We start from the raw sequence: 12250 nt of genomic DNA, 5'->3' as shown, positions 1-12250 counted from the left end.
ACTCTATCAAATCTATTTAGTCTGGTTCCTACTGAATTAATTTGAAAATTACCTCCAGATTAGAAAGCTGTCTGATTTTAATTTTATTTTAATGTAATAATAGAAAAATGAGTAACTTTAATAATATACTAGGTAGTAATTAGCCAAAAAAGTAATTATACGAATCCCAAAGATTCGTATTCGTATTTTATTTTTCAGCTTTTATACCATTGTTTTCCTTAATGAGATTTAGACATACACTGGCTCTATTCTGGTTGCAGTAAATCCGTACAAGGACATTGACATTTATAGTCAGGTAAGCTTTTTTTTACAAATTTCCTGATTTTATAATTTATTAACCTTGGGATTCTACATATTTCCAATAGTTTAAAATTGTTTCACAAGAAAAATTCTCAACTTAACCAAAATATTTACTATATGAGGCGAGACAAAAATACGGTGAACAATTTTATCAAAAACAAATTAAAAAGGTATGATAAAATTTGAATTAAGTTAAGTACGTGTATTCCAACGTTGAACTCATGATCGGAAGGCCTTTTTTCGAGATTTTTCATTTACTATATCGTGATCTTCTCAATGTGTGGAAGAACCAGAAGTTGCACGGTGCTAAATCTGGTGAGTAAAATGGATGTGGAGAGATAGAATGATGATAACAATTAATATTTAAAGATAGGTACATACTTTTGCTGATTTTGGGGAAAATATACGTCGAACCAGGTACTTCCATAGTATTCATTTTGATTGTTTTAAAGCTACACACCCCTAATTGCTGCTATAAAGGGCTGTTAATTTTATCAAACATTTAAGAGATGCCTCATGAATCAATCTTGCGAAAATAATAATGAAACACAGAAATATATGATAGAAAATCTGAAACGAAAATGTGAAGATTGAAATTGGAATTAAAACATGAGAATTTAGACTAATGTTTATTTTTTGGACCCCAATTTAGATGTTTTGTCCAATCTATTAAAAATATATCTATAAGATTATGTATTAGATTTTGTAGAGGTTGGACAATGAACATTTTTCGATTTTTTATCATTTTGTTTCTATATTCCACGTAGTTCTATTCAAAATTTAAATTGTTTGATTATAAATATCACAGATTCGATTGCAAATTTTTCTCCCATATCTATTTGAGAGAGAACTTTATTTTTAAGCTGTTTTTTTATGTTCTACTCCCTAAATGGAACTTAACATTTTATTTCTCATTTTTGCATTATAAATATAAATCGTAGTCAACTCAAGTGAACATTTCAGCGTCTAGAAAAAGAGTGTTGTTTCCTTTGATGAAATCAGGTTAACCAAAGAAACATTTTTTCGGCTAAGTTCGAAAACTTTTTGGATCCAGTGTGCTAAGCGCTATTAAGCATTTTTGAACATGTCTTCAAATCTTAGTCGTACGTGTTCTATCAAGTAAGCGAATATCCCATAATTTTCTTCTGACATAAAATTAGACAGGCGAAATTAAAGCTTTGTACACAAACGGATGGGAAATTTTTTTGTCCATGTTGATATAACAATTGCGTTCGTTACAGTTCTTGAACAAAAAACGTTTCTCACGGTTTTTAAAGGAAGCACAAGATTTGTTTTATTATGACCTTTCATTCTTCACGCTAAAACTAAACAATAGTGTAGAGTTTTTTTTGTTTTCAACAAAGCTTAAGTTCATCATTCGTATTTGAACAAATGAAATAGATTTTGATTGATCGGATATTTATGTATATGTTTACAAGACCTATATGTTGATTGCTTGAATAGACTTGGTGTGGTCGTGAGGAATTAAGTTGTGAGCAATTGCCTGTAATTCTAATTAAGTGGTTACAGGTAGTTTGATCTGTATATTGAATGTAACTATTATAACGTTTGAACTAATTTCATTTTAAATATTAGGTATATATATGGGTGCGGTTATATCGATGTTTTGATTTTCGATTAATTTCCGTACTGAACTAAAGTCATCTGTTCCTTAAAGTACTCACAATTGACACAAAATTTATTCATAGTTTCGCAAGTCACGGTGTGCTATAATGTACACTTGTTAAGACATGGAGTAGAGTAACCTACATTGCGATGAAAGACGCAATATGTCTTGAGGACAAGCATGCGCCGTTGAATCTCAGTTGATTGATTCCTGCAAGATCCCGAAATGCAATATGACGCGCAATATGCCTTGATGACAAGTATGCGCTGTGGGAGCTCAGCTGATCGATTCCTGCAACTTTATCGGTTTGATGTCATTTTGATTGCACGCATTTTGCTTCTAGGGACAAATCTAGTTACTTTTGATTTAACCAAATATTAGTCAGGTCAACTGATGGATTGGGGGGGACTTTTGTAATACTAACCTTTTTAGTATTCTGTGGTAAATCTGACGGGTATCAGGATGATTAGTCTTTAGGTTAAAATAATGTGTCGTAATTACTTTGTTCGTATTTTGTTTCTAAACAGTTTTCAATAGAAAAATATGCAAAAAAGGCTTTGAAACATCTTTTATCCGTTAATTTCTATGAATGTTGATTCTATAGTGTAAGGACAGTAAAAATCAACTATTTTCAACCACAACAAATTGTTTTTTTCATTGTCATAATTACATGACAAGAATCACAATAAGAAAGAGCGAACAATTAAGTCATACAGTGATGTCAAGGACATAACCTAGGAATGCGAACCCTCCCCTTCATTTCGAGCACTCCTGTGTTGGTTTCTTACAGAAAATACAGAGTCAAATAGGAAAACTCACCTGCCTAAAGTAGAATAAAAGGTACTTCAGATAAAAAACGACGTATGCACGTTTAGACTTGTTTATCAAATAAATGTTTCGTGAAATACCGTGTCATAACATTTTTAGCAATGTTTCAAGTATTTCAAGAGCTTCCATCGTGCAAATTTTACTCATTACATAAATATATAATTATATATATATATAATATAATTATATATATATATATATATAATATATATAATATATAAATAATAATATATAAACTTTCATCGTGAATACTTATCGTTAGAGTTTTGGATTAGATTAGATAAAACAATACTGGTAAAAATTTTTGATTTGCTATACTGAATATCTGTTAACATTTTGTCAGATGTAGTGAATTTTCTTTTGATGTTAGTTAAAGCTTCATTAATGAATACATTTTTGTAGATTTGGGGTACACATATACCTACTTGGTTTTAGCTTGGGAGCGGAAATATATAATTCAAAATAATTTTCTAAACATCGAATATATGTTACCTTGATTATTTTTTACACAGTTATTTAGTTATCGAATAATGTTTCATCGTAGGAAACGGTGATATAAAGTCATAAGTTGAAGATAATGTTGAAATTGATAACAGTTTGCAATCAGAAAGGAAATCCGGAAACCACATTGATGCTTTAACGCTTGAAACGTATACTGTTTTGTTTGTTTATTGCCCCAAATACGACAGTTTTGCCCATTAATGAAGCAATCGAGGTGACAATCACTGAAAATGATTTTCGGCAGGTTGATTAAGGATTAAGGATCCAGTTGGTAAATTTCCTTCGCTGTTCATGGTCTACTGGCAGAAGTTGTTGAGTTAACTGGATTTTGTAGGCACGCAGCTGTGAATCTCTAGTGAGAATTCGCTAAAGAGTCAAATTCTTTGCCCGATGACGAATTGACGTCTCTGGACTTTCTGACGCACTCGCGAACTGCCGTGATTTTATGTTCCGAACGAACTCTACAAGCTCCGTATCGTGTGTTCTAAATCACGAATCGAACTAGTACTTTCGAAATTTTTTATTATCCTTTTTACAGTAGATACATGATTTCGACCGAACGTTGGACGCACTTTACAATTAGTGGCAACTAAACGATTAACATTTTGATAATAATTTTTGACAATCAGGATACGTTGTTCTATAATGTAATGCTCCATGTTTACTAACTCCCAACTGTCAACTTTCAATCTGTCATCATAATTATGTGACATTATGACTATTAAACATGGCGCGCAATTTAAATCTTGCGCTCTTATTGAAACACCATTTAGTTTCACAGAAAAAGTATAGAACGGTTAAATCAATCATACCGGTCAGTAGAAATCACGAAAACGTGATATAATGGAAATGGAACCATCAGAATTTCGGTTTTAGGTCGCGCAGTACTCTCCGTTGCTGCATTCCCTGTTGTCCAGTCCCAATTAGTAGAGTTGAGGTAGAAGGTGGTCGTTAAGCATTACTTTGTAGCGTTCGCCGTTCATAGTAGTCGTTTTGCTAGCGGCGTCTTCGAAAAAGTAAAACGTCTCCAACATAAAAACCGACTAACTTTGAGCGAATGAGTGATATTCGCGGGTTTTTGGTGTCCCTTTAGCAATAATTCTGCTTATTCGAAAATCCCCCTTGGCCTACCGTATTGATTTCTGTTTAGCCTTTGGTGTTTTGTGAAGTTGCAACACGATTGCATTTTTGGTTGATTGTCAGCAAATTGTCTTTATAATACCCAAGCAATAATTCTGTTTAATCACGTAACTGCAGAAAGTAATCGTCATGATTATCATTAAAAAATTATCTTATCGAGAAGGCTGCACGCCCCTCAAATCTTTCGCCAACATTATTGTCGTCTAGTCGATATTCTGGGGGGGGTCCACTGAGACATCTTAGTCACAAACAAGATATTCTTACCAGAACAATTGCTCTAAGGCCGGCCAGAGTTAACAGCATCTCGTGTTGTACCATATCCTATGCGAGAAACTAAACGTCGTAGTTTTTATCCAAGAGTTGGTTGACGACCGGGAAATCTAAGTCTAAGGACAATAGGGATTTATGTATTATTGACGTGTATTTTGTATCTCTCTACTTCATATATGTCAAAGCAAAACTGATATTTATCACCATTTGTAAACATTATGGCATCTTCCTGTAGAGTGATGACTTATGCACCACCCGTTAGATTCTCTTATCAGATCATTAAACCAATACTAATATTAAGTGTCAAGCAGATTAAACAATTCAAATAAATAATTAACGGAGGAAGTAGTTTCATAGAAGGAAAACTTGTAGTGCAATAAACATGCTGAATATTTTTACTACCCGCGAAGTTCAAATTAAATATTCCTCCGAGTAAACTCCCGGTTGTTAGCGCTTCAATCAAAGGAAGTAAACGAACATTTAAATATTAATGAAGAGAATTACATTAAAAAATAGTCACGTATCAGGTTTCGGTATCCTGGTAAATAAAAGTAGTATATGTACCTACCAACAAAAATTACTTAGATAAGTGTAGACAACGGAATGTCAATCTACCGGAAATGCGTATGACACTATTTTTGGAAAATAAAAAAAGGAATCGTATTGTGTTACGAATTTCCGTCGTGAACGGTATTTAGATAATTTATCATGGTAACTTTTTTAGTTATTTGGGTACTCATCTCCAGAAATAATCACAATATTGTACCGCAGTGAAATATTAACAAAAATTGTTCTATCTGATAGGTTGGAGCTAAAAAAAATGAAGAAGAATTGTAGAAGCTACAGCTCATGTCACTGAAATCCATAAATTTTCTATAACTTCCAAAATTAAAACCCTCCCGGCAGATACAATAATAGGTATGTTGAATTCGAAATCGAAAGTTCTAACAATACCCTGGGATTTCAATTTTCATCAATCAATTATAATATCCATCAAAACACATTACTTATTGGCTTCTTTGCATACATCATAATTCAACTAGTCTATTCGAAAAGGTCTGTTATTTCCACCACATTCTAAAAAAATCTTATCTACGGAACCGTGTCCTAAGCACTAATAAAATAAATTTGTCTTTCTGACATAGTTTTTATGCTGCGATTTCACTTGAACGCCTTTAAAAGGTATATGTACTAAAAAAAGGTGACACATCGGAAATTTCCTCTTTATTTGTCTGTCTAACAAAGTAACGAAATGTTCTCTTAATTATATTAATATACAGAGGGAAAAGCTTTTGATTACTACTGGGGCGGGTCCCAGGATTTTCGGATAAACAATCACATTTTATTTATCAACTGTCATTCCCATCCGTAAAACCTCGCTATAACATATCTACCAAACAATTTTATCTGGTATTGAAATAGTGAGAATAAATACGGAGAATAGAGCGAATAACGTGGTTCGTAGCTTACTCCATGGATTTTTACCATAGAAACCATACATGAGTGTTCCATTGCATTTTCCTGATGCAAAACACCATTTTTGGGCAAATGTGACCATTCTCATTAAGCGATCCATCAATAGGTATAATATTTGTTGGTTATTTTACCGTTTTTAAGGGTGTGTATCGCTGTAGCGCGTATATAAAACAACGGTTGTTATAACTGTGTTGGCTGACAAAACAAACTTGACATTGCGACGCCTTCTATAATCTCTTGCATCCCCAATCTTTTATCGATCAAAACTATTATAACTATTATAATTGATGGTACACAGTTTATCAAAATTAGCCTTCGTTTCATTGATGCTTAACGACCACTCGAACTTCACTTCTTTTTCAATCTAGTCTACTATCAATGACTGTTAGAAACAGAAAATAATAATAAATAATGCAACTTCATCAGGTGTTGGCATGAATCAAATGATGTAGTGGTTTTTGAACCATCAGGATCAGTTAACTAGTTTGGGCTTTACTTTTTAAGGCTCCTTGATTGTTGGTGCCAATTTCTTGATCCTGTGTAATAACCAAATGTATCCTTCTGTCTTTAGATTTACGTTTGCTCTTACCAAATTCCATTGTGAAAAATTCATTGTTTATAATAATAATATTATATTAGATACAGATTCTCCATCCGCATTCTTCATAAATTTTATTTGATATCTATTGACTTATTTCCTCTACAACATAGATCAAAATTTTGTTTAATCTCAATTCAGTTCGCAGAAAAATTTTGATTGTAGATATTTTGCCTAGACGATAATATATTTTAAAATATGTTCAAGTATTTAGAATTACGAAGTATGATAAAAAAATACAGAGGAGTTTAATTATTATTTAAGCAATATGAAGAACTGAATAATCACGATTTTTTTTTATGTTTAGATGAAAAAATATTGTTTTGTTGAAATCCCCCACAATGTTTAATAGATTATCGTAGTTCATTATAACATGGACAGTGGATGGTTTTGTATCTTCTTAGAATTCAGTGAAATTACCAACAAGGCTTGAACGAAAAACTCCTTTTTTTGTAATTTTCTACTGGACAAACGATTCAACTCATAAGATCATCAATTTTGCTCCTTTTTCAATTTATTCTGACATTTTTATCATATTATAACTTTGATGTTGCGAAGATTTTATGATAAACTACTTTTGCTAAGAGGTTGCGGGACATGTGTAAAACGTATTGCCTATACGGGATGCGAATTGTTGATGAAATATGGAAGGAAATCCATTCTTCTATTTCACAGTCGAGACATCAAGTTTCATATTTTTTTTTGTGTGCAAAATAATGGTATTTAACAAAATAAAATTTTATAACATTTGGTCATAAGAATGATAATAATTTGAATTGGTAATTTTTATTATATAATAATATTTGTTATAGAAGTTCTGACGGAAGTTTACCTTCAGTCACTGAAGACGATAACTTGGTTGTCGAAACGCCCGTCAGATAGTGTAATTTTGAGTGTTAGTGTGGTGGTATTCAGTATGAATACCTCCAACGGTTCCAGAAATTCCAACATAGAAGTTCGGTTTAATTTAAGGCATTCAAATATCTTCATACACCGATTTAACTTTTTGTATTGTTAGAAAAACTAAAGTCGTGCTTCGTAGCTATCTAGTTACACAAAAAACGTATTGAATAACAACAAAAATATGCAAAATTATATTAGAACAGGAGACTTGGAGCTTCAATAAAATCCTTCATTATGTACTCCTCGGTTCTCCAGTCCATGGAGGATCTTAGCCTCCTTTATCGATCCCTCTCCTTGTTTTATTTTATAATTTTTATTCTATTTCCTTCTACCTCATCTAACTACTTCTTCTGGGATATACAATCTCACTTTTTCTTTTACTGTTAATCTTTAGATGTACTTAACAAAATCTACCTTGTAATCCCAACTTCATCGGTAACATTTGGTAAAGTGAGGTACAGTGGATTTCATTTATTACGACCTTTATTAAGATGTAGCGACTGTTTCTGATGAACAATTTGAAACAAATTCTAATAAATCCCATGCATGTATTATGACTGGAATTTGTCTTGACAATTAAACACCCATTGGAGATTATAGATTGTTTGGGAACTCATTTTGGCTTCTTAGCCACTCTGCACCTATATCTAGCAGATATTTTATACAAGACTCTACATCACATTGTACTGCTTCTAAAGAAGACTGTTTTTCTGGGGTTTTTATATCTCACTTCCAAAGGTGTTAGCACTACTTCTTCCAGGTACCTGAGCTTTTTTATGGAATAGGCAGGTCATTCGCAGAGGTACTTTGCTTTTTTTAAGACTCACTCGCAAAATTTGCAGTTGCCGTCCTCTGTCGTCCTTATTGTTCAAGGTGGTATTGGAGGGACGGGGACCCATTGGTAGAGCGGCTACCATTTTAATATCATTTCTGAATATCTAATTATTATTTAGCCATCCATCAAGTTAGTTATAGACGTAAATCTCATTAGACCACAGTAGGGCTCTGGTCCTAAGTATGGAGTCGTTGCCTTTTTTTTTGGCAAAGCTGTATCCTCATTTCCTGGTATACCCTAGTGTCCTGGTAGTCATATAAGATTTACTTTGTTTCTGTTAGCTGATATTTTTAGTACACTCCTACGCTAGCTTTAACGTGCACTCAATAGCCTTCAAGGCTGCTTAGCTATCAAAGAGAATGTGAAGTTTCTATTCAAATACTCTCGAACACATTTGTTTTTTGCCAGTAATTCTACCGGAAAAATTGTGAGTTGTGTCCATCATGCTATGCATTTGGTCCATTGTTTTCCAGACCCATTAAAAAGTGCAATATTCGTATGATGCATCATATATTACTTTAGGTTCTAGACTCTACACTTTAGAGATCTTGACGAACCATTCAGTTATTTAACTGAAAGTGAACAAAAAAATAAGAATGCACCCTTTATTTTAGAAAAAAGTTAATTTAAGTGTGTTACAGCAATTGAAAGCAATTCTTCAATTAAACCTATAATACTAGCAACGATAACAAGGTCTATAAAAAATAACATTAAAACAAAAAACTTAAGGATGTACTTATTTAATCAATTTGCGGTATTATTGGAAGGAAGAAACATATTTACATAATTGATAAAATAGGGGTTATTATTTGTTATGCCACAATCTACAATATCGTGAGATTATTTTAGTTTTGTATACACTGTCATTCAGTTAAAACTAAGGCGTATGTAACATGAATAAATGAAAAATCATACAACCTAGTTAATTGTTACATAATTCGACTTCAAAAATAATACCAATGACTAGTTATTTCATCTAATTGTAAAATTAATTTTCATACGTTGTTGATAACTTTCTAGAAGAATCCGCTGATTGGAATTATCTGCATATTCTGGTTAAATTGAAGAGGGTAGAGTGTTCAATGAAAAAGTTACTTTACTGTAATTTTTCAACAAAACCTCCTTTTAACTTTATCCACTTAATCCAGAGCGAGTTTGCAAGTTTGGGAACAGAAAGTATTCGGAGGGATGAAGATTAGGTGAATATGGAGGATGAGGCAATAAATCGTAGCACAATTCGGCTAATTTCTCTGCAACAATAGAAGACGATAACAAAAAATAGAGATCTATTTCCAGAGAAACTTCCAGAGAAATTTTAAAATCTATCTATAGTAATAGAATAGAATAGCCAGAGAAACTTACTTATTGAGGGAGTAGAGGAGTAGGAGGGAGCGCATCCGGAGGGAGAAGTCCCAAAGTTTGTCCCCTCCTCTAGTCAGTTGCCTTCATGCTCTGGTCGAGAGAGCAACGGGCATTTGCCGTTGAGAGCTACTTTTCTAACAGTCGCTTCATTGTTGCCACACAACGTGCTTTCCGCACTCGTTTTGAAATTCCTCCTCACAGAATTTTTCCTGGACGCAATTCAATTCTGTCGTGGGCTACCTCATATGGGGAGGCGGGTGTAATTTGGGCGCTAACCATCCTTCTTTACCTCTCTGACCAAGAAGGGTAGATAATCCGACATGTATTTTCGGCGCTAAGAAGTGGAGGTAGATCGAGTCATAAAATAATCCAATAGAGGGAAAGTTGATAGATTGTTTAATAGGTTAGGTTAGGTTAGGTTATGTAAATCTCTTATTTTATATGTAGTAATATGTACTTAAGTACTAAATAAAAATATAAAATTTACTTTATTCTGTAGAGTGTTACAAAAATGTTGTGAGGAAACTGTATTATTCATTTAAAAAAAGTGCAAAGTAGCCCCCTCTAACGGTAAATTTTTTCAGACCTTAAGTGATAATAGGTCATTTCTCTTATAGGAAAATCTAAAAATATATCTTATTATAAATGTCGGTGATTTAATAATTAACTGTATTTCATAAATCATGTACTTCAGTCGGTTAAGGCCCAAAATACACATAGGATTAAAATGACCCTTCGGTCTTGGCGCCTAGTTTACATGTTGTAAAAAGTACATGAATCCTTTAGCGCCCAAATTACATCCGCCCTTGGCGCATCAATAAAGTATTGATTTGTGGAAAAACTGATTCGTAGTAATTTTTCTAAATGGAAATTAATATTATCAATTTCAATGAGATTTGAAGATATTCATTGTAGTGCCGGTACGTAGAAACACTCTGTGTCAGAAAAATGGTCTATTGTTATCAACTAAAACGTGAGGGCTACAACAGTCCTTAAATTTGTTTATTTATAACCATTTGTACAAGAAACCGATTATTGTTATAAATATGTATATAAACAACTCATGCTGTCACCAGCTGTTGGCTAACAGAACAATAAATCGTAAATTCAAAAATAGTAGGTAAATTTACCCCGTATTGTAAATATTTCGTTGTGCTCAAGAGTACCAGTTTTCAAACAGGGTGTCAACATGAAAATATTCCACCCTCTATATTTCATTGCCTATAGAAAACTAATTCAGTGTGTTTTTACATACAATTAGTATTTCCTTGATTTGAGCTCAGTCATGTAGTCTGAGTCAGTAAAGCGTATAAATGATGTCTTCATGCATGAAGTTACATAAAAACTATGGAAAATTATACAAACAGTTATGAAGTAAAAAAACCCAACTTTAGTTCTTAGGGATAAGATAAGGAACTTATCTGGAGAAGGCGGTCTTGCTGCGGTTCTAAGATATGATCTAGCGGTTGGTGTTCTGCCTTAGCCGTGACCTAATAGCTGTATGGATGCCAATAAAATCGAGAATATGTTCGGAAACCGCTGAAGAAGGAAACGGTTAGGTAGAACAAATATGAGTTATACAACAAATTGATATTAGGAAATGCGATATATTGTAATCATATTATTTTTTCGCTTGTAGGTGTTTGTTTTATCTTCAAAATTCAATTCAAAATATATTGATTATTTAATGATGTGTCTCATTTTGTGAAATAAAGTTTGTAAACTTCTACATGATTCGAAAGACAAAGATTTGAAAACTGCAAAATAGAAATAAGTGTGTCTTGACGTCTTGACCACATTTTTACGCAACACGTGATTAAAAATTCAATCTCTCCGACCATTTTGTAATGAAAAATAGTTTTATAATGACAAAGTTTTTTTTTAATGTTCAACTGATATCTTTATTTAAAATTGAGCAATTACTAGTTTTTCTGTTATTTAGTTTATATATCTATATAATATACAAAAGACTTTTCTATGAAATCTGATAATTACGTCATAAAATTGGGAAATCTAACCTCACATAACATAATTTAATATAATCTAACTAAACCTAAATTAACTTAACTGACTTAACCTTTCCCCGTCTTCCATTCACCACTAAAAATGGGAAAAATTACGAATCTCTTAAAAACTGGTTTAAAGGAATCCTCACAATTTTTTTTTATTTAAATAAACACAGTTATGCTCAAATGGAGTGAGAGCTTCATGAATATTATTTAGTTTTATTAATTCAGTTTAATCCAAATGGTGTTGTGCGCTTTTGACAGATTAGAGAATGCATTACAAATATTATAATTGTAAGTAACATCGCTAGAGGCTGATTTACATTGACCTAGAGCTAGCGCCACTGGGCTCCGGCGCTGCATGGGTACTGGATCGCGTCGTTTCCTGTTGTCCAATAGCCATT

General features: G+C 32.8%; 1 protein-coding gene across 3 annotated transcripts in view; it reads left to right on the top strand.

The window, feature by feature from the left end:
• LOC130451219 (myosin-VIIa) overlaps positions 1 to 12250 on the top strand; it is a 59660-nt gene that overhangs the window by 19441 nt on the left and 27969 nt on the right. The window contains exon 3 of one of the 3 annotated variants that reach the window (XM_056790097.1): positions 233 to 295. The exons of 1 other annotated variant lie outside the window; for it this stretch is intronic. In XM_056790097.1, coding sequence (XP_056646075.1) covers positions 233 to 295 — 63 coding nt within the window. Of the gene's footprint in view, positions 1 to 232; positions 296 to 680; positions 718 to 12250 lie in introns of those variants that run through there. One more of the 3 variants, XM_056790098.1, reaches the window with a different exon arrangement.

The sequence above is a fragment of the Diorhabda sublineata genome, chromosome X (assembly GCF_026230105.1).
Source record: "Diorhabda sublineata isolate icDioSubl1.1 chromosome X, icDioSubl1.1, whole genome shotgun sequence".
Lineage (NCBI taxonomy): Eukaryota > Metazoa > Arthropoda > Insecta > Coleoptera > Chrysomelidae > Diorhabda > Diorhabda sublineata.
The sequence above is the reverse complement of the archived record's forward strand: the minus strand, read 5'-3'. Positions and strand labels throughout refer to the sequence as shown.